Raw genomic sequence first — 25918 nt, 5'->3', positions numbered from 1 at the left:
CTTCCCTGTTCCCTCCTAGCCACTGCCCGGACTCCGCTCTGGGTACCGAGCAGTCGTTGTCATCCTCCAGGTAGAGCAGCGGGTACAGCAGCGGCCGCCGGATGTGGGTGTGGCTGGCTGATTTCTGGAAGTAGGTCGCAGCGAACTTGGGGAAGGTGTACTCAGCCAGACCGTCTGCCTCCTCCTCTGGCTCCTCCGCCATGGGGACCGTGTCCAGGTCCACCTCAGGCAGCTGCTCGGTCCTTGTTTCCAGATCCTGGGGGCCAGGTAGGAGGCGAGTGCGGACCAGCAGGTCCTTCAGATAACAATAAGTTAGCCACCGGCGGGGCGAGCACCCTTGGAGACATGGAGCTGAGAAGGCTCTGCCTGGTTATTTGCAGGGTGTGCAGTTAAGAGACCTGCTTAACATTTGTGAGTGGGACCGCAGGATGGCAGAAGCTCCTGCCCCTTTTTCTGCACCACCACCTGGGCCTGCGGAATTCACTTTGGCCACCTGCTCTAGTTGCTCCCTAGAGAGGTCAGGGACTGTGAGGGGTCCTCCCACCTTCATCTGGGGCTGAACCCTAGAATGACAAGGGCGCGTCTTACCTCAAAGGCCGGTGCGGACTGACCTTCCTGTCCACCGATCATGGAAGGGAGGAAGCCAAACACTTTCTCCACCATCTCCGTGTCGGTGATGGTGTCGTAGATGGACTTGGGCTTCTTGGCAGGGAGAGCACTTGGGCTCTGCTGTGCAGCTGGGATGACCAGTGGTCCCTGTATGCACCCATGGGGGAAGGTTATTGCAGGGCCCACCATACTCAGGGGGCAAGCGTGAGGCTGCTGTGGTCGCCCAGGCTAAGCCCCTCACAGAAGCTAAACACTCCTCCTCCTGCCACTATTAGTTCAGATAAATAGATTTTCCTCTAAAATTATAGATTTTAATAGCTAGAAGTGACTAGAGACCAACCAGTCCGGGCTTTACATTCCCAATGGAGAATAAGAAGCACAGATGCGGGCCCACCCCCATCCCACCTGGTTCCTGAAGCCCTTCCTCAGGTCACCAGGGTCCCCAGCATCCAGCTGCACAACCACTGCTCTGAACCACCCAGTCCATCCACAGAGCATTGCAGCCCCCACAGGGGAGGTCCCTGGGCCTGCGCTAACTAATGCACAGGTAAGGCTGGTTTGTAAACAGCCTGGGACCACTTGGGTGCAGAAGCAGCCGCTGACATGTCTGAACATCTGTTCTCCTACTTGCCCTGTTCACTGCACTAGAAACGGCTCAGTAGACCCATGCCTTCATCCTAGCCTATCACAGCTCCCCAGTGAGTGGGGCCTGAAGGAATGAGGTTGAGTCAAGAGCGCCCCCTGGAGGAGTCAGGTCTTGCAAGGCCTAAATTTCAAAATGTGGGGCTATGCATCCTGGTCAGTCTTGGTCAGGGCTTAGCTCTGGTTCAAACCCCTATTGAGATTTGCATTTCTAACAAGCTCCCTGATGAGGATTTGCATTTCTAACAAGTTCCCAGGAAGCTGTACATAAAAATCACCTGGGGATCTTGTTAGGCGGTAGATTCTGATTCAGTATATCTGGGGTGGAAATGCAAATTCTTGGTAGAGAACTTGTTAGAAATGCAAATTCTTAGCAGGGGTTCGAACTGGAAGGAACTGGTTGGAAGCCCTGGGCTTGGTGCCCTTCCTTACTCTGCCCTTTAGCCTCTCCTGTCCTCCCAGGCATCGCCACAGCTACCCTTGGTGTTCTTCTGCCCTGAGCCTTCATGCTACATTCTAGTTACCAGGGGCTTTGCCCTCCTCCATGGAACTGGGCTTTCCCAGAGCTCACCTGCCTCAGTTTCCTGTGCCTTCCCAAGGATGGACCAGCTCTTCCAAGAAACCACACCCAAGCATGGGCTAAAGGGAGAGGACCGGGAGCACGACTTCCAGGTTACAGACATAAGACTGTCCTACTTCTCTTGTCTTAAAAAAGTCCCTGCTGGTGTGATACCTCTCCCATGCTATATCCTTCGAGCTCAGGGGGTTGACCAAGGGTTCTTGGATGCCTTGATGGGCCACTGCAGTAACAACTTTGGACAGGGAGGGGGAAAGGTGTGCCTCTTGTGGAGTCTAAATTTCAGCCCACAGGGAGTCTCCTAGTTTGCCTCCTATATTATTGCTGTGTTCTTGTAGAACAGATTTTAGATCACTTGGCTTGAGGAGACTTTCCAAAGGGGCTTTTCTATCTTGGCCATCACTCTCCCTGCCTGCCCTCCCTATGTTGGCCCCAGTCTGCCCCCACCTGCCCAAGAGGGTGGGGACCACCTACATTGGCTTTCCGCCTCCGGAAGCTCTGCCGAGCAGCCATGCCCCGGGCATGCGCCTGGATGATCACCACGGCCTTTCTCCTGTTCTGGACTGCGCGGCGCATCAGGTAGCCCCTACACCGGGACTGCAAATGGACTATCTTCTCCCGCAGGGTCTGGTACTGCCTTGCCAGCAGGTGGCTCCGGGCAATCGCCTGCAGGCGCTCAAAGCCTAGGAGGATCTGTAAGGTAAGAGGGGTGCACTCACGGGAGGCCTGGGACTCACAGAGCACAGAGCATGAGGCCTTCCCAGAGGGGACACAGCAGGTAGTAGTAGTCCTGAGGAGACCTCACAGGTAGCTTCAGAGTTACCTGCAAAGGGCTGGTGCTAAAATCTTACACACTTTGAGCACGGTCTATTAAGTGAGTTATTACCTGTAGAGTACTTAGAACAGAGCTTGACACAAATAAATGGTAAATAAGCATGTGTTAAATAGCACAAAGAATGAAGTGGTCCCTTGTGTCTGCTAATAAAGAACTGGCTTGGATTTTTACATAGGTGATGGGATTCCAGAGACCTCACTTTTCACACCTGGAGCCAAGTCCAGCCAATTGGTCAGGAGCTTGCACATCTGTGTAGAGGTCTATGGCTGGCTCCATTGAGCTAATCCTTCAGGGGATATTAAAACAGAAGGGAATGATGAGTGGATGAACGTCCACTTCTGTGCTGCAAACATCCCCTCAGCCACAGCAAGCATTCACTGAGTCACTGGGATGAGCTCTTGTAGACCTCACAAGGACCAGCCCAGTGAGGGTCAGGTGACTGTCCACTTCAGGCTGTTCAGTGGAAATGTGGCGTCACGCTTTAGCAGATGGGCTCTGAAGTCATCAGATCTGCATTCAACTCCCAGCTGGACTGCTTACTAACTGTGCACTCTTGGGAAAGTTATTTAACCTCTCTATGCCTCAGTTTCCTTGAAATAATGATACCTACTTTAAATAAAACGGTGCATGAAACATAAGCGATCCTGAGTTGCCTTTCTATTTATGACGGCTATCACTCTACCTTTGGGGACATGGAACACTGACAGGCTGCCTCTCAAAACACAGCCTGGGTTATTCTGCTGGCATGGCTATTGCATGTCACAACCACAGTCAGGTCCATGACAAGACAAGCTGTCAAATGATGCCTATGGGATAAGTTCAAGGTTACCCTGGTTCATTTGCGTAGCAGACAGCCATTAGCAAGTGCCTGTGGTTAAGAAAAATGTTAGAAACAGAGAATAAGCCATCCATTACCTTATTTTGTTGCCTTCAAATTGGGAAAAGACAGCCATGACCTAATTTCAGAGGCAGGACACATCAACGCCATTCTAGAGATGCCCAAAATTCTGCAGAAGAACGTTTGAATCCCACAAACATACAACCTGAGACTATGTTAAAGAGTGTGTGGTGGGAAGGGACTGCTTAAGGGGTACTGAGTTTCTGTTAAGAAAATGAAAACATTTGGAAACACATGGTGGTGATGGTTGCACAACATGGTGAATGTAATCTATGTCAGTGAATCATGTGTAAAAATGGTTGAACTGGCAAATGTTTTGTTATATATATTTTAACACAATAAGATAAAAAAAAGCCAATGTTTCTCAAAGTGTGGTCCCTGGATTGGTAGTGTCAGCATCGCCTGGGAGCTTGTAAGAAATACAATTTCTTGGGTCAGAAACTTGGGGGAAGGGGCCAGCAATCTGGGTTTGACCAAGCCTTCAGGTGATTCTGATGCATGCTCTTGTTTGAGAACCACTGAGTAAGAATAACTCACTAAAAACAGTGATTCTTGGTCAAGGGAGGCTCCCCTGGGGCATACGCTAGAATTTCTGGACTTATAGGTGGCACATGTGATTTGAAAAATCCCCTTAAGTGATTCTGATCTCCTCCCCACAGCTTACTTGCTTTGAGAATCACTGATCCAGACAGTAATTTTAGGATTAAAAGCAACTTCTCATGTGTTGTGGATTGAATTGTGCCCCACTCCCCCAACCAAAAAAAAAAAAAAAATGTGTGTCAGCTTGGGTAGGCCATGATTCCCTGTATTGTGTGGGTTGTCCACCATTTCGTGATCTGAAGTGATTTTCCTATGTGTTGTAAATCCTAACCTTGTGATGTTAATGAGGCAGGGTTAGAGGCAGTTATGTTAATGAGCAGGATGCAATCTACAGGATTAGGTTGTATCTTGAGTCAACCTCTTTTGAGATATAAAAGAATCAAGCAGTGAGGAGAGGGACTTCATTATTAGCAAGCAAGAAGTGCCAGGAGCAGAGCATGTCCTTTCGACCTGGGGTCCCTGCACTGAGAAGCTCCTAGACCAGCGGAAGATTGATGAAAAGGACCTTCCCCCAGACCAACAGAGAAAGCCTTCCCCTGGAGCTGGTGCTCTGAATTTGGACTTCTGCCCTCCTAAACTGTGAGAGATGGATTGACACAGTGGCTGCAGCAATGGGCTGAAGCGTAACAAGGATTGTGAGAATGGTGCAGGACAAGGCAGTGTTTCATTCTGCTGTGCATAGGGTTGCTATGAGTCGGAATCGACTCGATGGCACCTAACAACAACAATAAACCGTGAGAGAATAAATTTCTGTTTGTTAAAGCCATCCACTTGTGGCATTTCTATTATAGCGGCATAAGATAACTAAGACATCATGCAAAAAAAGAAAAGAGAAAGAGAACAACCATGCGTGAGTGTGTGGGAAGCTGAGGTCTAATTATTTTAAACTCTGTATGCCACGTCTGTTAGTGATTGATCCTTCCTACCTGTGATCTCACATTTAAATAAACATTTTAAATTTGCTTTTTATTGGGCAGTGTGACCCCCTGCTTCCAGACCCAGCCTCTCTAGATGGCTTTCTCACCAGCTTGAAATTTCTCCGGGTGCTGAACCCTCTCCAGTTGGCCTGGAGGGTCACGGCAGCCTGCTTCTGCCTCAGGAACTCCTTCCTGGAAGGGAACGCAGAGCATTGAATAGCCCCAGACATTTCAAGGGGGCAAGAGGGATCAGGAAATGCTGGGGAAATGGATACATACAATACTTCTTTTTCAGAAGCCTTATAGACCAAAGACATACGGCCAGATTACCCAAAAAACCAAACCCACTGCCATGGAGTCGATTCCTACTCATAGTGACCCTACGGGACAGAGTACAACTGCCCGTAGGGTTTCTAAGGCTGTAAATCTTTATGGAAGCAGACTGCCACATCTTTCTCCCATGGAGCCGCTGGTGTGTTTGAACCACAGACCTTTTGGTTGGCAGCTGAGCGCTCAACCACTGCGCCACTAGGGCTCCTTCATGGCCAGGGTAGGAAAATAAAATCTACTATCAGCATCTTGGTTTGCTACTAATATTGCATTTGTGAATAAAGACAGTACAATTTTTAAAATAATCAGGTACATCTTCCTCATTCCCTCCAAAGATCTATGAAGGGATAAAAACCATTTTCAACTTTTTATTCCTTGACCGGCCCCCCTCTTCTCACCACCAGAAACCAGAAACTAGGTGATCATTTCAGGTCAGAAATCCCAGGACCCAGAGCCCTCTCTGGGAGCAGGTCAAGGCAGGAGGGCAGCCCACCAGCCCGGGGTCCCCTGGTAACCTGGAGAGCACCATCAAACTCTGTTCTCTTCTGCTGGGAGGAACGTTAGCAGACATGGAGGGATAACCAGACTCGGGAGGAGGCAGAGACACCCAGGAAAGTGTGGTACGTACAGATACATCTTTTATCTGACACTCTATTTAGTTTTCTTATCATTTCTAATAACTTTCCAGGAGATTTTCTTAGGTTTGGAACAGTGGATCTCAACCATATTAAAATCACCTGGAGAACTTTAATGTTTATTGATGACTGGGTTCCACCCTAGTCTAATTAAGTCAGAATCTTTGCTGATGGGGTCTGAAGAATGTGTGTGTGTATGTATATATAAATATGTGGAGTATACACACACACACACACACACACACATTTAACACTCTAGGTGATTCTAATATGCAGCCATAGTTGAGAGCCACTGCTTTCCAAAGTAAACAATTAAATCATCTGAAAACAAAGATAATTTGGCATGACTAAAGCATGCAAAAGCTGGACAATGAATAAAGAAGACCAAAGAAGAATTGATGCCTTTGAATTACAGTGTTGGGGAAGAATATTGAATATACCATGGACTGCCAGGAGAACGAACAAATCTCTCTTGGAAGAAGTACAGCCAGAATTCACGTTAGAAGTGAATATGGCGAGATTCTGTCTCACCTTCTTTGGACATGTTATCAGGAGGGACCAGTCCCTGGAGAAGGAAAGGATGATTGGTAAAGTAGAGGGTGGGCGAAAAAGAGGAAGATTCTCAAGGAGATGGATTGACACAGTGGCTGCAACAATAGGCTCAAACATAGGAACGATTGTGAGGATGGCATAGGACCGGGCAGTGCTTTGTTCTGTTGTACACAGGATCACTATGAGTTGGAACTGACTCAATGGCACCAAACCACAACAACAATAAGTGATTCTAATATGCAGCCATAGTTGAGAACCACCAGTTTCCAGAGTAAACAATTAAATCATCTCAAAACAAAGATAATTTTGTAATGTCTAGAGAGATTTTTGGTTGCTAGGATTCAGCAGTTAGGGGAAGAGGGGCTTGGTTTTACTACTGACATCTAGTGGGTAGAGGCCAGGGATGCTGCTAAACATCTTACAATGCACAGGACAGCCCCCAACAACAAAATTTATTTGGTTCCAAATGTCAGTAGTGCTGAGGTTGAGGAATCCTGCTTTATACCTTTTCTGTTATTTTCTTGTCTAATTTCATTGGCCAGAAAAGCAAGAATGCCATTAAATATCAATGGTGGACACTTCTGGAAGATAGAGTTGGTGTACTTTTCTCTATTTCTCCTGCTAAGTACAACTAAAACCCCTAAAAATTATGTATAAAACAAATATAAGTAGACTCTAAAAGGTGGAGACAAGAAAAAAGACTGGCTAGGGATCTTAAGACCCAAGGAATAACACAGCAGTAAGTTCCCCAGATTTTCTTTTTGCCTCATATATCCCAGACTGGATAATGCAGATGCTGGAAACCCAGAAATGCCAATGGGAACAGACAATAAAATCTGTAGCCTAAGGGAGGAGTGGGAACTCCCAACCACACCTAGCAGTAACAAGAGGCCTCTACCCATCTTGGGTGTTAATGGAGGCCATGTGGGAAACCTGTATTTTTACCCTTAACTGGCAGTAAGGAGATAGAAACCCCCCCTCCCCTTTCAGAGTGGTGTCAGAGGAAACAAGTTAAAACAGGAAGTTTAAATAAAATCTATAGTATCATAACATAATACTTAAAATGTCCAGGTTTCAGTCAAAAATCACTCATCATACCAAGAACCAGGAAAATAACAACTTGAATGAAAAAAGACAGTCAATAGATGCCAACACTGAGATGAGACAGATGTTAATCATCCTAAAAAAATGCTCCAATGAGCAATTACTAACACACTGGAAAGAAATACAAAAATAGAACATCTCAGTAAAGAAAAAGGAGATATAAAGAAGAGCCAGACACATTGATTAAGGATAGAGTTGCATAGCCAGTTATTGTAATTCCTGTCAATAAGTTGTACACCTGTAAAAAGTTGAGCTGACAAAAGTTGTATGACAGATATATTTACAACAACTAAAAGAGTAGCTGCTGAGGCTGCTTATGTACAGCCAAAAACTTCCTGGGATTTGGTTCCTTGGTTTGGAGGTTTGGGGTCATGGTTTCATGGGATATCCCAGTTAATTGGTCTACTAACGTGTTTAGTGCTTCTATTCTACCTCCTAGTTCACTGCATAGTTTCTGGGGTCTTAAAAGCTTGCAAGCGGCCATCCAAGTCATGACAATTGGTCTCTATTCACCTGGAGCAACAGAGGAAGAAATAGGAGGAACAGTCAGGAATAGGAGGAGGATATGAAATGCGTGGCTAATTGCCTCCATGAACAATTGCCCCCCTTGTCACGAGAACAGAACTTGATGATGCCCAGGTACCATTACTGAACATTTTGATCAAAGAGTCCATAGAAGAATGCTGATCAAAAGAGGGAAAATGCAGAGCAGAATTTCAAATTCTCATGGACTCCAGACTTTCTGGAGTCATGGATGCTGGATGAACCCCTGAAACTATTGCCCTGAGATAATCTTTAAAACTTAAACCAAAAATATTACCTGAAGTCTTCTTAAAATGAAACAATAGTTTAGCTTAACTAGCAAAAAATGTCTGCCTTGAGCATTATGCTCTTTTAAGAACTATCTATATGGGATCAAAGTGACAATAGCAACTCAAAAGATTAGATAGGAACCTTAGAGGGCAGTGTGTTTATGTTAATGGGGAGGAACAACTAAGAAAAGGTGGGTGAGAATGGTTGCATAACTTAAATGTAATAAATGTCACTGAATTGTGCGCGTAGAAGTGGTTGAATTGGTGTATGTTTTGCTGTGTATATTATCAACAATGAAAAAAAATAAAAAAGGAAGAGCCAAATGAAAATTTTAGAACTGAAATTTAAAACACAAAAACAAATTAAAAAAAAAATGAATGAGTTCAACAACAAAATGGAAAGGACAGAGGAAAGAATTGGTGAACTTGAACATAAAACAATAGAAATTACCTAACCTGAATAACAGAGAGAAAATAGACTGAAAAAAAAAATGAACAGAACTTCAGGGACCTGTGGGACTGTAACTAAAGCATCAGTATCCCAGAAGGAAAGGACAAAGACACAGGACTGAAAAGCTGCTCAAAGAAATAAAGGCTGAAAACTTCCTGAATTTTACAAAAGCCGTAACTTAGATTTAAGAAGCTGAGAAAATTCCAAACAGGATAAACCAAAGACATCCATATCAAGACACATCATAGTCAAACTTCGAAAACTAAAGACAAATGAAAAATCTTGACAACAATGAGAAAGAAACAACACCTTACCTACAAGGGAAAAATCATTAGAATGATGGCAGATTTCTCAACAAAAACCAAGGAGGCCAGAATGAAATGGTACACATTTTCCAAGCCCTGAAAGAAAACAACTGTCAACTCAGAATACTATATCCACTGCAATATCCTTTAGGGATTAAGGGGAAATCAAGCCATTCTCAGACAAAGGAAAACTAAGAGAATTTGTTGTCAGCAGACTGACCCTAAAAGAATGGTCAAAGAAGTTTTCTAAACAGAAGGGAAACGATAAAAGATGAAACTTTGGAACATCAGGAAGGAAGAAAGAATGTCATAAGCAAAAATATGGGTAAATATGATAGGCTTTCCTTCTCTGCTGGAGTTTTTAAAATTATGTTTGAAAGTTAAAGTAAAATTGACAACACTGTCTGATATGGCATACCTGAAGCTGTGCTTCCTTGAAGAGCAACATTAGAGGCTTAATATTGTGTACAGACTTCACTAAAATAATCCAGCCAGCCAATAAACAAATAAACAAGCAAAAAACAATAAAAAGTCTCAGAAGAGGGGGACCAGTATCCACAGTTGCTACAGTATATTATCAATAATGTCTAGTCTCTAACAAAAAAACTACGAGTCATGTAATGAAACATAAAGTAGAAAAAAAACAGGCAAGAGAAACTACCTGTGAGAGTGACCAGAAGTCAGATTTAATAGAAAAAGATGTCAAAGTAGCCATTAAATTTGTTCACAAAACTAAAGGAAGGTGTGATGACAATGTCACATCAAATAAAACAAACCCATTGCCATGGAGCTGATTGCATCTCATAGTGACACTATAGGACAGAGTAGAACTTCCCCCATAGGGTTTCCAAGGCTGTAGACTTTATAGAAGTGGACTGCCACATCTTTATCCCTCAGAGCTGCTGGTGGAGTGGAACCTCCAACCTTTTGGGTTGCAGCACTCTAACCACTCCACAACCTTGTCACATCAAATAAAGAATATCAATAAAGAGATAGAAATCATAAAAAGGAACCCAATGGAAATTCTGGAGTTGAAAAGTGTAACTGAAATAAAAATTCGCTAAAGGGGTTCAACATAGATTTGAACTGGCAGAAGAAAGAATTAGTGAACTCGAAAAACAGGTTGATAGAGATTATGCAAGCTGAAGAACAGAAAAAAAAGAAAAAGAAAAATAAACAGAGCCTCAGAGAAACGTGGGAGACCATTAAATACAAAACTTATGAATAATGGGAGTAACAAAAAGAGAAAGAAGAAAAAGTGAAGAAATAGTGACTGAATACTTTGCAAATTTACTAAAATAGATAGGTAGATAAACAAATAACTGACATATCCATAACACTCAATTAACTGCAAGTAGTATAAATCCAAAAAGACAGACACATTTTAGTAAAAATGTTGAAAGTCAAAGACAAAAAGAAAATCCTGAAAGAAGCAAGAGAAAAATGATATGTCACTTACAAGGAAACCCCAATAAGATTAACAGCTAACTTCTCAACAGAAACAATGGAGGCCAGAAGGCAGCAGGATAACATATTCAAAATGATCAAGGTGCGGGGTGGGGAACCAAACTATTATCCAAGAATTCTATATCCAGCAAAGCTATCTTTGAAAAATGAAGGTGAAACAAAAACTTTCCCAGATAAACAAAAACTGAGAGGATTTGTTGCTAGCAGACTTGCCTTACAAGAAATACTAAAGGAAGTTTTTCAGGCTAAAAGCAAGTGACCCCAGAAGGTAATCTGAATCCACGTGAACAAAAAAGAGCACTGCTAAAGGTAATTATGTCATTATAAAATGCATGTTTTTCTCTTTTCCTCTCTCAAGTGATCTAAAAAGCAATTTATAAAATAACATGTATATAATGTACTCCTGGACCTATAGCATGTAGAAATATAAAGTATATGTAATATATTTGTCAATAACAGCACAAAGGAGGTGGGTGGGAGCAAAATTGTAATGGACTAAAAAAATGATGGCAGATGAGAAAGTAATAATTATAACAATGTTTTGCTGGATTTATAACACTAATAGATATATTATGCATAATAACAATACCACAAAAGAGGAGGGGATAGAATAGAGCTATATAGGAATAGTGTTTCTATGTATCACTAGAATGAAGCTAATACAAATCTGAAGCTGATTATAATAATTTATGATATATATGGTAAACCCTAGAGCAACCAGTGGAGTCCCTGGGTGGTGCACATGGTTAAGTCCTCGACTACTAGCTGAAAGGTTGATGGTTGAAACCCACCCAGAGGCTTCTCAGAAGACAGGTCTGGCAATCTGCTTCAGCAAAGTCACAGCCTTGAAAATCCTATGAAGCAGTTCTACTCCACACATGCGGGGTCACCATGAGTCAGAATTGACTGGACAGTAACTAACAATAGCAACAACAGAGCAACCACTTAAAAACTCAAAAACATATAGAAGAAAAAAATCATTAATGAAATAAAATGCTACATTAGAATATATTCACCCAATGCAAAAGAAAGCAGTAAGGAGGAATTAGAGTAGCAAAAAAGATATGAGACATATAGAAAACAAAAAATAAAATGTCAGGTGTAAATCTAACTATATCAATAATAACATTAAATGTGAATTGATTAGACAAGCCAATCAAACAGCAGAGATTGTCAGGATGAATGAAAAAACATGATCCAACTATATGTTGTCCACAGGAGACACATTTTAGAATCAAAGATACAAATAGATTAAAAGTAAAAAGAAAAAATATATCATGCAAACAGCAGCCACAGGAAAGCTGGAGTGGCTATGCTAATATCGGACAAAATAGAATTTAAAACAAAAAATGTTACTGGTGATAAAGAGGTACATTTTATAATGATCAAAGTGTTAATCCATCAGGAAGATATATATGAATGCAATCAACATATATCCATCTAATAATAGAGCACTAAAATAAATGCAAAAACAGACAAAAATGAAGGAAGAAGTAGAAAATTCTACAATAATTGTTGGAGACTTTAATACCTCACTTTCAATAATGGATAGAACAACTAGACAGAAGATCAGCAAAGAAATAGAAGACCTGAACAACACTATAGACCAACTAGACCTAACAGACATTCATAGAACACTCTACCCAACAGCAATAGCTTCTCATGTGCACATGTTTTCATTACATCTCATGTTCTTTTTTTGTTCCTCTATTCCTCTTTTATGGCTTTATTTTGAATTGAGTGAATATTTTCCAATGCAATATTAATTTCATTAATGATTTTTTTCTACTATTCTCCAGGATACACCACATCCAAACCAAATCCAAACTCACTGCTGTTGAGTCAATTCCAACTCATAGTGACACCACATAGTAGGCCATAAAACAAACCTCAACAAATTTAAAAGGATAGAAATAATACAAAGCATGTTTTCCAACCACAATGAAATGAAATTACAAATCAATAACAGGGAAAATTTGGGAAACTCATAAATATATGGAAATTAAATGCATGTAGAGGAAATATTTAAGAAGACTATTTACAAATGGGGGAGGGTAAATAGACATAAAGAGAGGTAAACTTCCTATACTTCATTCAAAGTGGTAAAATAATGATTGTCTTAAGTTGTGTTTATATAATGTAATACCTAGACCTACCATTAAAAAAGTTACACAAAGAGGTATACTAAAAAACACTATAGCTAAATCAAACTGGAATTCTAAAAAGTATTTAAGTAACCCACAGGAAAAAGAAAACAGAAATGAAAATCAGAGAGAACAAATAGAAAACAAAAAATAAAACATGGCAGACTTAAGCTCTAATATATATTACATAAGTGGTCTAAATATACCAATTAAAAGTCAGAGATTGACCAAGTGGATTTAAAAACATGACTCAGCTATGTACTGCTTACAAGAAACTCACTTCAAATATAGTGATACAGTTAGGTTGAAAGTAAAAGGATGGAAAAACGTATATCATGCAAATGTTAATCAAAAGATAGCAGGAGTGACTATATTACTATCAAATAAAGTAGATTTCAGAGTAAAGAAAGTTACCAGAGACATTACATAATGATAAAAAGGTCAACCCACCAAAAAGACATAGCAATCCTAAATGTGTATGCACCAAACAACAGAAATGCAAGATATGTGAAGCAGGACTTCTGGCAACATGGCGCTCTAGGCAGAAGCACCATGCCATCCCTCCACAGCAAATATCTGAAAAACTAAGCCAAACAGAGAAAACAGCAATCCTGAAATCCTAAACATCAAATGAAGAGATAAAGAACTCAGCCAAGCACCAAATGGAATAAGAAACTGACAGAGAACAGAGAGTGAGGAGACATACATCAAGAGGTCCCCTATCAGCTAATGCAGCGCAGATCCGCCATCTTGGACTCCTATTAGAAACCAGCAAATAGGCGGTACGAGAAAGCAGCTTCACGGAGCTTCCAGCAGGAGACAGAACAACCGGCAAAGAGCGATATATGTTTTCCCACCCCCCACCCTTCTTCACCCCCACTCGGCCTCCTCTGCTTTCCGTGGCCACAGTCTCTTGGCCAGGAAGCACCAGCTGCTTGGATTCCACCCTCCCACACTGGCAGACTCCTTGAGTGCCATTTGTTGGCTGCTGGTGTTGGTTTTTTCCACTTCTTTTGATTTCTTCCTTACCTCTCACCACCTTCCCCTTCTTTTGCTCAAATATGTGGCTCCATGCACCATCTTTGCGTCTTTCTGAGGGGCTGTGGAGCTCAGTTCGAGTGTGGAAATGCTTCCCGGTCCGTGCTGCCACGCTGCTGGGATCCTGGGGCTTCTTTGTTTGTTTTCTTTTTCTTTTCTCGAGTTGGGAGCCCATTCTGGCTGGACAGTGCTTTGTGGCTTGGGACCTATCCCCTCAGCTTGCGCAGACGCACAGAGGGATCCCTGAGAGCATTTCTTTTTTCCCTTTCTGTTTTTTTGGGGGTTTTTCTTGTTCTTTTTTTAAAATTTGTTTTGTTTTATTTCCCCTCTTTTTCCCTTGTTGTCTTTCTTCATTACTCAGTTTCTCGTCTCTCTATACCTTCCTTCTCTTCCTGTCCCCTGGATACCTGGCACTGAATACCTCTACGCCTCCTAGCCAGGCTGTACTTCAACACCTGGGAACAACTTCCCCAGACCTCATAGCTGCACTGGTGGGATCCCTGGGAGCTTTGCTGTTCTTTTTTCTTTCTAATTTTTATTGGTTCATTCTTTTCTTTCTTCTTACCCTTTTTGTTTTTCTCCATTTCATAGTCTCTCATCTCTCCACTCCAAACGGCAAGCTCCCCTAGCACTCTTTTTTGTTTGTATGTTTTTGGCTCCTGTTCCTCTCTCCTCTCTCCCATACCCATCTTAGCTCCACTCATCACTATCTCCCCCCTCCATCCTGCCTATCTGCACCATGCACTTAACATCACACCACCAAGCAGCACAGGCACGGCATACCGGAACCTGCCTTGCACTGATTACCAACACGCCCGGTGACTGCAGTAAGTGCCACAAACAACCATCCCAGCAACTCATCTTCAGCTAGACCTGCCCTGCTGTACCATATCTGAGCAACTGACCCTGCCCATTAGAGAAGGAGGCGAAAAGTATTGCGCCCACAGACGAGCAAACAACAAAGAATACACAGCCCACCTGCTCAGACATAGCCAAATAATAAAAAAAGGACAAAACAAACAAATCTACAATCAATAAACAAGAAAAATAACTACTGAATGGCCCGAAGACAGCAGACAACATCAAAACATTTACAAAAACAGGACAGGATGGTTCTAGTAGGCATAAAAAATAAAACACCAGATGACTTTCCAGTAGAAGAAAAGACACTAGAACTACCTGATAGGGAATTCAAATCTCTAATACTCAGAATTATCCAGGAGTTGAAGCAAAAAGCAGACAAAAATGAGGAAAAATAGACAAATTCATGAAAAAGGCAGACAAATTCATGGAAAATACCAACAAAAAAATGGAAGAATTCGGGAAAATAATGCAGGAACAAAATGCCAAAATAAATTCACAACCAGAAATCATACAAAAACAACAATTAGAAATCCAAAAGATAAACATACAAGATTTCAGAAATGGACAGTGTCATAGAAGGGCTGAAGAGCAGATTTGAAGCGGTGGAAGACAGGATCAGTGGAATTGAAGACAAACACTTGTATACAACTCTGTTTGAGGAAAAATCAGAAAAAAGAACAAAGAAAAATGAAGAGATCCTGAGAATTACGTGGGATACAATCAAAAGCAAAAATCTGCGAGTGATTGGAGTTCCAGAACAGGGGGAGAAAACAGAAGACACAGAGAGGATCATTGAAGAATTGCTGACAGAAAACTTCCCCAATATCATGAAAGATGAAAAGCTGACCATCCAAGAATCTCAACGAATCCCATATAGGATAGACCCCAAAAGAAAATCACCTAAGCATATCATAATCATACTCACTAAAACCAAAGACCAACCAAGAATCCTGAGAGCAGCTCAAGAAAAACAAAAACTCACATACAGAGGAGAAACATAAGACTAAGCTCAAATTATTCAGCAGAAACCATGCAGGCAAGAAGGCAATGGGATGACATATATAAAACCTTGAAAGAAAAAAATTGCCAGCCAAGAATAATATATCCTGTAAAACTCTTGTTCAAATATGATGGTGAAATTAGGTCATTTCCAGATAAACAGAAATTAAGGGACTATGTAAAAACCAAACCAAACTTATGAGACTTATTAAAGGAAGTCCTTCAATCTGAGAACAAACAATTTCAGACCACAGGCTGAATATAGGACACAGGATAGTACTAGCCAGATACCAGCCTAGGAAATGAACTCTTAAGGACTATGCAAAACCAAAAGAATTACAAAAGGGAACCAGAGAGGTTAATCTGTAAATGATAACAGCATCAGAACAATAAAAGCTGGAATAAACAGCGTAGTTATAGAACCTTCTAATGGAGAGGAAGTCAACTGACTGGTTCAAATCTAGGAAGATAAGGGTAAATTTCACAGTAACCACAAAGAAAGTTAACAAACCTACTCATAAAAATAAAGAGGAAAAACATAAAGTCTCAGTAAAAACAAAACCTCAAAAACAAAAGAAAAAAAAAAAATCCACAAACAAAAGGAACTCAACACAGGAGAGTAAGAGGAACAAAACTGAAGGACATTACGCTGAGTGAAATAAGTCAATCACATAGTGACAAATATTGTAGGAGAGCTCTACTGTATAACTCATGTAAAAGTTTACACACAAAAAGAAACAATCTTTGTTGATTACGAGGGATGGGAGGAGTCGGGGGGGGGACTAAATAGACAAGTGGTAACTTTGGTGAAGGGTAAGGCAGTACACATTACTGGGAAGCCAGCATAACCAGCATAGCTCCATAGACACTTCCAAACTCCCTGAGGGACTGAATTGCTGGGTGGAGGGCTGTGGGGACCTTGGTCTCGGGGAACATCTAGCTCAATTGGCATAACACAGTGTATAAAGACAATGTTCTACATTCTACCTTGGTGAATAGCGTCTAGGGTCTTAAAAGCCCGTGAGCAGCCATCTAAGATACTCCATTGGTCTCACCCCTTCGGGAGCAAGGGAGAATGAAGAGAACAAGATACAAGGAAAAGATTAGTCCAAAGGACTAACGGACAACAGCTACCATGGCTTCCACCAGACTGAGTCCAGTACAGCTAGATGGTGCCCAGCTACCACCACTGACTACTCTGACCAGGATCACAGTAGAGGGTCCTGGACAGAGCTGGAAAAGGATGTAGAACATAATTCTAACTCATAAGAAAAAGACCAGATTTACTGGCCTGACAGACTGGAGAAACCCCAAGAGTATGGCCCCCAGACACCCTTTTACTCAGTGGTGAAGCCCCTCCTGAAGTTCACCGTTCAGCCAGGGATTGGACAGCCTCATAAAACAAAACAGGAGTAATGAGGCACAGCAGTCCAGGGACAAGGACTAGAAGGCAGGAGAGGACAGGAAAGCTGGTGATAGGGAACCCAAGGTTGAGAAGGGACAGTGTTGACATGTCACGAGGTTGTTAACCATTGTCATAGGGCAATATGTGTACTAACTGTTTAATGAGAAACTGTTCTGCAAACCTTCATCTAAGGTACAAAAATAAAAAAAAAATTATCTATGTGAGATCAAATTGACAACAGTAACCTAAAAGGTTTGATGGGAAGCCTAGGGGACAGTGAGTTGAAAATAATGGTGATGGAATAATTTGGAAAAGGATAGTGAGAATAGCAGCACAACTGAAAGAATGTAATCAATGTCCCTGAATTGTACATGTAGAAACTTTCAAAATGGTGTAACTTTGGCTACGTATATTTTCACCAAAAAAAAAGGTCCTCAAGGTTGAGAAGGGAGAGTGTTGACATGTCGTGGGGTTGTTAACCAATATCATAAAACAATATGTGTACTGACTGTTTAATGAGAAATTATTAGTTCTGTAAACCTTCATCTAAAGTACGATAAAAAAATTAAAGAAAAAAAGATATGTGAAGCAAAAACTGATAGAACAGAAAGGAAAAATGGGCAAATTCAAAATTACAGTGGAGATGTCAATAACCTGCTTTCTAAAAGTTGCTAGAACAATTAGTCAGAAAAGCAGCAAGGGTATAGAAGAACTCAACACCATCAACCAACAGGATCTAATCATTATTTTTAGATTACTCTACCCAACAACAGCAGAATACATGCTTTTCTCAGGTGCCCATGGAACATATACCAAGATAGACCATATCCTGGGCTATAAAGGAAACGTCAATAAACTTAAATAAAATTATATATACTGTGTCTCTGACCACAATGGAATCAAACTAGTGATCAATAACAGAATGATAACAGGAAAATCTCTTGGAAACTAAACAACATGCTTCCGAATAACTATTGTGAAAAGCAGGACTGTCAAGGAAAATTAAAAAGATACATTGAACTGCATGAAAATAAAAATACAATATATCAAAATTTGTGGGACACAGGGACAGTAGTGCTGAAGAGCAATTTATAGCACTAAATGCTTGCATTAGAAAAGAGGAAAAGTCTTGAATCATTAACGTAAGCTCCCATCTTAAGAAACTAGAAAAAAAAAAAGAGCAAAATAAACCTAAAGCAAGCAGAAGGAAATAATAAAAGCAAGAGCAGAAATCAATGAAATTGAAAATAGAAAAACAACAGAGAAAACCAATGAAATAAAAAGCAGGTTCTTTGAAAAGATTTTGAAAAGAAAATAAAATTGACAAATCTCTACCAAGACTGACAAAGAAAAAGGGTAGACATAAATTACCAATATCAGCAATGAAATACGGGATATCATTACAGATCTTGTGTCCATTAAAAGGATAATGAAGGAATGCTACAAACTAATCTAGATACATAAATGTGACAAAACCCAAAAATAACCTTGAGTTGATTCCGACGCACAGTGACTCTATAGGATAGAGGAGAACTGCCTCATAGGGTTTCCAAGTCTGTAAATCTTGACAGATGCACTGTCACAGCTTTCTCTTGCTGAGTGGCTGGTGGGTTTGAACCAGGAATCTTTCAGTTAGCTGCTGAGCACTGGAAGCACTGCGCCACCAGGACTTGCTTACAAATGTGACAAGTTGGATAAAATGGATCAATTTCTTGAAAAATACAAACTACCAAAGCTCACCCAATATGAAATAGATCCTCTTAATAGTCCTGTAACTATTAAGGAAACTGAATTCAAAATTTAAAAAGTCCTCAAAAGGAAATCTCCAGGACTAATGGACCACAGCTACCAAGGCCTCCACCAGACTGAGTACAGTACAGCTAGATGGTGCCCAGCTACCACCACTGACTGCTCTGACAGAGATCACAACAGAGGGCTCTGGACAGAGCTGGAAAAGGATGTAGAACAAAATTCCAACACACACAAAAAAGACCAGGTTTGCTGGCCTGAAAGAGACTGAAGAAACCCCGAGAGTATGGCCCCCAGACTCCCTTTTAGCACAGTGGTGAAGTCACTTCTGAGGTTCACCGTTCAGCCAGGGATTGGGCAGCCCTATAAAACAAAACAGGACTAATGAGGCACAGCAGTCCTGGGACAAGGACTGGAAGGCAGAAGGGGACAGGAAAGCTGGTGATAGGGAACCCAAGGTTGAGTAAGGACAGTGTTGACATGTAGTGGGGTTGTTAACCATTGTCATAGGGCAAAATGTGTACTAACTGTTTAATGAGAAACTATTTTGTTCTGTAAACCTTCATCTAAAGTGAGAATAGCAGCACAACTGGAAGAACATAATCGATGTCAGTGAACTGTGCATGTAGAAATTTTTGAAATGGTGTATCTTTGGCTATGTATATTTTCCCCAAAAAAAAAAAAAAAAGGTCAAGAAGCAAGAGGGTAAACCTTCACCTGAAGTACAATTAAAAAAAAAAAAAAGGAAATATTCAGAACCTGGTGGTTTCACTGGAGAATTCTACCAAATCTTAAATGTTAAAAAAAAGTTAAAAATTCTAAAGAATCTTTTCCAAAAAAATAGGAGAAAACATTTCCCAATACATTTTATAAAGCTATATTACTGTGATACCAAAGCCAGTCAAAGACAGTACAAAAGAAGAAAACTGCAGGCCTTGTGAATATAGATGCAAAAATCCTTAACAAAATATTATGAAATAGAATTTAGCAATATATATATAAAAGAAATATACACTATGACCAAGTGGGTTTTATTCCAGTAGTGCAAGGCTGACTCAATATTTGAAAATCAATCAATGTAATACACCATATTAAAAGTCTTAAGAAGAAAGATGACATGATCATATCAACTGATGCAGAAAACAGCTTTTAACAAAATTCAACACCTATTCATGTACACTAAGAATAGAGGGGAATTTCCTTAACTTGATAAAGAGCATCTACAAAAAATCTACAGCTAACATCATACTTAATGGTGAAAAACTGAATGCTTTCCCCTAAAGACAGTGAAAAAGGCAAGGATATCCACTCTCACCATTCCTATTCAAAATAGTACTGGAAGTTCTAGCCAATGAAGTAAGGCAAGAAAAGGGGGGTAGCATGAAGATTGTTCCTATTTGCAAATGACATGATGTCAAGGGATCTTCAAAAAGTAAATGACTTTAGCAAGGTCACAGGATCAATGCACAAAAATAAATCATATTTCTATAGACTAGCAATGAACACATGGACACTGAAATGAAAAATATAATACCACTTACAATTCTTCAAAAAACGAAATATTTAGATGTAAATATAACAATTACCACCACTCTTCTGTCACTGCACTGATAGGATAATATCCATATGCCTACAAGGTAGACCAGAGCCCTGGTGGCACAGTGGTTAAGAGCTCAGCTGCTAACCAAAAGGTCGGCAGTTCAAATCCACCAGCCAATCCTGGGAAAACATATGGGACAGTTCTACTGTGTCCTATAGGGTGACTATAAGTCAGAATCGACTTGATGGCAACTGGCTTGGTTTTTTTGTTTTTTACTAGGAAAACCAGTTAATATGACTATTATTCAAATTTATGCACCAACCGCTAATGCCAAAGATGAGGAAATTGAAGATTTTTACCAGCTTCTGCAGTCTGAAATTGATCAAAAATACAATCAAGATGTATTGACAATTACTGGTGATTAGAATGCAAAAACTGAGAGCAAAGAAGAAGGATCAGTAGTTGGAAAATATGGCCTTGGTGATAGAAATGGTGCCAGAGATCTCATGATAGACTTTTGCAAGACCAGTGACTTCTTCATTGCAAATACCTTTTTTCAACAACATAAACGGTGACTATACACATGGACCTCACCGAATGGAATACACAGGAGTCAAATCGATTAAATCTGTGCAAAGAGATGATGGAGAAGCTCAATATCATCAGTCAGAACAAGGCCAGGGGCTGACTGCGGAACAGACCAACAATTGTTCGTGTGCAAGTTCAAGTTGAAGCTGAATAAAATTAAAACAAGTCCATGAAAGCCAAAGCACAATCTTCAGTATATCCCACCTGAATTTAGAGACCATCTCAAGAATAGATTGACACATTGAACACTAATGACCTAAGACCAGATGAGCTGTGGGATGGCATCAAGGACATCATACATGAAGAAAGGAAAAGGTCATTAAAAAGACAAGAAAGAAAAGACCATAATGGATGTTAGAAGAGACTCTGAAACTTGTTCTTGAATGTAAAGTAGCTAAAGCGAATGGAAAAAATGATGAAGTAAAAGAGCTGAACAGAAGATTTCAAAGGGTGGCTGGAGAAGACAAAGTAAAGTATTATAATGACATGTGCAAGGACCTGGAGTTAAAAAATCAAAAGGGAAGAACATGCTCAGCATTTCTCAAGCTGAAAAAACTGAAGAAAAAAATTCAAGCTTCAAGTTGCAATATTGAAGGATTCTATGGGCAAAAGGAGCCCTAGTGGTGCAGTGGTTAAACATTTGGCTGCTAACCAAAAGGCTGGCAGTTTGAATCCACCAGCCGCTCCTTGGAAACCCTATGGGCCAGTTCTACTCTGTCCTATAAGGTCACTATGAGTCGGAATCGACGGCACTTAACAACAACAACAATGGGCAAAATACTGAATGACACAGGAGGCATCAAAAGAAGATGAAAGGAATACACAGAATCACTGTACCAAAAGAGATGGTCAATGTTCAAACATATTAAGAGGTAGCATATGATCAAGAACCAATGGTACTGAAGGAAGACGTCCAAGCTGCACTGAAGGCATTGGCGAAAAACAAGACTCCAGGAATTGGTGGAATACCAATTGAGATGTTTCAACAAATGGATGCAGCACTGGAGGTGCTCACTTGTCTATGCCAGGAAATTTGGAAGACAGCTACCTGGCCAACTGACTGGAAGAGATCCATATTTGTGCCCATTCTACAGAAAGGTGATCCAACAGAATGCGGAAATTGTCAAACAATATCATTAATATCACATGTAAGTAAAATTTTGCTGAACATCATTCAAAAGTGATTGCAGCAGTACATCAACAGGGAACTGCTAGAAATTCAAGATAGATTCAGAAGAGGATTTGGAGTAAGGGATGTCATTGCTGATTTGAGATGGATCTTGGATGAAAGTAGAGAGTACCAGAAAGATGTTTACCTGTGTTTTATTGACTATGCAAAGGCATCCGACTGCGTGGATCATAACAAATTACGGATAATATTGTGAAGAATGAGAAGTCCAAAACACATGCACAAAACAAAGCACAAGCTCATGAGGAACCTGTACATAGATCAAGAGGTAGTCATTTGAACAGCACAAGGGGATACTACATGGCTGAAAATCAGAAAAGGTGTACATCAGGGTTGTATCCTTTCACCATACTTATAAAATTCGAGTGCTGAGTAAATAATCCAAGAAACTGGACTATATGAAGAAGAATGGGGCATCAGGATTGGAGGAAGACTCATTAACAACCTGCTTGCTGAAAGAGAAGATGACTTGAGAAGATCAAAGACTACAGCCTTCAGTGTGGATTACACCTCAACATAAAGAAAACAAAAATCCTCACAACTGGACCTATGAGCAACATCATGAGAAACAGAGAAAAGATTGAAGTCGTCAAGGATTTCACTTTACTTGGATCCACAATCAATACCCATGGAAGCAGCAGTCAAGAAATCAAAGGACATATTGCATTGGGCAAATCTGCTGCAAAAGACCTCTTTCAAGTCTTAAAAGACAAAGATGTCACTCTGAGGACTAAGGTGTGCCTGACCTAAGCCGTGGTATTTTCAATTGCCTCATATGCATGCAAAAGCTGGACAAAGATAAGAAAGACCAAAGAAGAATCAATGCCTTGAATTATGGTGTTGGCAAAGAATATGAACATACCATGGACTGCCAGAAAAATCAATAAATTTGTCTCGGAAGAAGTACAGCCAGAGTGCTCTTCAGAAGCAAGGATGTGAGACTTCATCTCATCTACTTTGGACATGTTATCAGGTGGGACCAGTCCCTGGAGAAGGACATCATGCTGGGTAAAGCAGAGGGTCAGCAAAAAAGTGGAAGACCCGAAAGAGATGAATTGACACAGTGGCTGCAACAAGGGGCTCAAACATAACGATCGTGAGGATGGCGCAGGACCGGGCAGTGTTTTGTTCTGTACATAGGGTCGCTGTTAGTCAGAACTGACTCGATGGCTCCTAACAACAACAACATAGGAGGAAATCTTTTGGATCTAGGTCTAGGCATAGAGTTCTCAGACTTGACACCAAATAGTATAATCCATAAAAAGAAAATTTGATAAATTGGAATTTGTCAAAATTAAAAACTTTTGCTTTGCAAAGACCCTGTTAAGAGGAGGAAAAGACAAACTATTGACTGGGAGGAAATATCTGCAAACCAGATATCCTATAAAGGACCAATATCTATAGTATATAAAGAACTCTCAGAACTCAATAAACAATCCAATTAGAAAATGGATATTTCATTGAAGAAGATATATACAGATTGCAAATAAGCATACGAACAGATGTTCAACATCATTAACCATTAAAGAAATGTAAATTAAAACTACAAGGAGATATCACTATACACCTATCAGAATTGCTAAAATTAAAAATGGCCACACAAACTGACAAAAGAAAAACAGAAGAGGAAGAAAATATCCCCAATAAGAACTAGATGGGTGATATCACAACAGACCCAACTGAAAAAAAAAGGGTCATAACAGAATACTATGAAAAATTGTACCTACAGGAAATGGACAAATTTCTAGATGCACACTACCTAACTAAACTAACACAAACTGAGTTAGAAAAACTAAACCGACCCATAACAAAAGAAGACATTGAAGAGGTGATTAAAAAAACTCCCAACAAAAAAAATGCCCTGGCCCAGACAGCTTCACTGGAGAATTCTATCATAGTTTGAGAGAAGAGCTAACACTAATACTACTCAAGCTATTTCAGAGCATAGAAAAGGAAGAAATATTCCTGAACTCATTCTATGAAACCAGCATAACCCTGATACCAAAGCTAGGCAAAGACATCACAAAAAAAGAAAACTACAGACCAATATCCCTCAACAAAATTCTATCCAATAGAATTCACCAGCATATAAAAATAATACATTATGACTAAGTGGGATTCATACCAGGTATGCAGGGATGATTCAACACTGGAAAATCAATCAGTGTAATCCACTACAGAAATAAAACAAAAGAAAATAATCACATGATCTTATCAATCAGTGCAGAAAAGGCATTGGACAAAGTCCACCACCCATTCCTGATACAAACTCTCAGCAAAATAGGAATAGAAGGGAAATTCCTTGATATAATAAAGCACATTTATACAAAGCCAACAGCCAACATCATTCTAAATGGAGACTGAAAGCATTCCCCTCAAGAACAGGAACCAGATAAGGATGCCCATTATCACCACTCTTATTCAACATTGTGCTGGAAGTCCTACCTAGAGCAATAAGGTGAAAAAAAGAAATAAAGGGCATTCAGATTGGTAAGCAAGAAGTAAAACTATCCGTATTTGCAGATGATATGATCTTATACACAGAAAACCCCATAGAATCCATAAGAAAGCTATTGGAATGAATAAAAGATTTCAGCAAAGTATCAGGGTACAAGATTAACATACAAAAAATCAGTTGGATTCCTCTACACCAATGAAGTGAATTTTGAAAAGGAAATCACCAAATCAATACCATTTACAATAGCCCCCAAAAAGATAAAGTACTTAGGAATAAATCCAACCAGGGATGTAAAACACCTATACAAAGACAACTACAAAACATTACTGCAAGAAACCAAAAGACACATACATAAGTAGGAAAACATACCATGCTCATGGATAGGAAGACTCAACATTGTGAAAATGTCAGTTCTACCCAAAGTGATCTACAGATACAATGCAATCCTGATCCAAATTCCAACAGCATTGTTTAACAAGATGGAGAAATAAATCACCAACTTTATATGGGAAGGGGAGAGGCCCTGGATAAGTAAAGCATTACTGAAGAAGAACAAAGTGGGAGGCCTCACATTACCTGATTTTAGATCTTGTTATACAGCCACAGTAGTCAAAACAGCCAGATATTGGTAAAAACAGACATAGATCAATGGAACAGAATTGAGAACCCAGACATAAATCCATCCATCTATGAGCAGCTGAGGAGCCCTTATGGTGAAGTAGTTAACAGCTTGGCTGCTGACCAAAACGTTGACAGTTCAAATCCATTAGCTGCTCCTTGGAAACCCTATGGGGCAGTTTTACTCTGTCCTATAGGTCCCTGTGAGTCGGAATTGACTCAACAGCAATGGGTTTGTTTTATTTTTATGAGCAGCTGATATCTCACAAAGGGCCAAAGTTTGTTAAATGGGAAATAGACTCTTTAACAAAGGGTGCTGGCATAACTGGATGTGCATCTGTAAAAAAAATGAAACAAGATCCATACCTTAACCATACACAAAAACTAACTCAAAATGGATCAAAGACCTAAATATAAAATCTAAAATGATAAAGATCATGGAAAAAAAATAAGGACAATGCTAGGGGCCCTAATATACAGCATAAATAGGATACAAACCATAATCAACAATGCACAAACACAAGAAGAGAAACTAGATAACTTAGCTTTTAAAAATTAAACACTTATCAAAGACCTGAATATAAAGCCTAAA

General features: G+C 40.4%; 1 protein-coding gene across 1 annotated transcript in view; it reads right to left on the bottom strand.

Moving 5' to 3' along the window:
• MYO7B (myosin VIIB) overlaps positions 1 to 25918 on the bottom strand; it is a 135991-nt gene that overhangs the window by 26244 nt on the left and 83829 nt on the right. Inside the window, exons 19-22 of the mRNA XM_004387047.2 lie at positions 5186 to 5270; positions 2303 to 2521; positions 589 to 756; positions 47 to 256 (exon numbers count right to left, since the gene is read on the bottom strand). Of these exons, the coding sequence (XP_004387104.1) occupies positions 47 to 256; positions 589 to 756; positions 2303 to 2521; positions 5186 to 5270 (682 nt within the window). The remainder of the gene's footprint in view (positions 1 to 46; positions 257 to 588; positions 757 to 2302; positions 2522 to 5185; positions 5271 to 25918) is intronic.

This window comes from Trichechus manatus, unplaced genomic scaffold, assembly GCF_000243295.1.
Source record: "Trichechus manatus latirostris isolate Lorelei unplaced genomic scaffold, TriManLat1.0 scaffold00179, whole genome shotgun sequence".
NCBI lineage: Eukaryota > Metazoa > Chordata > Mammalia > Sirenia > Trichechidae > Trichechus > Trichechus manatus.
The sequence above is the reverse complement of the archived record's forward strand: the minus strand, read 5'-3'. Positions and strand labels throughout refer to the sequence as shown.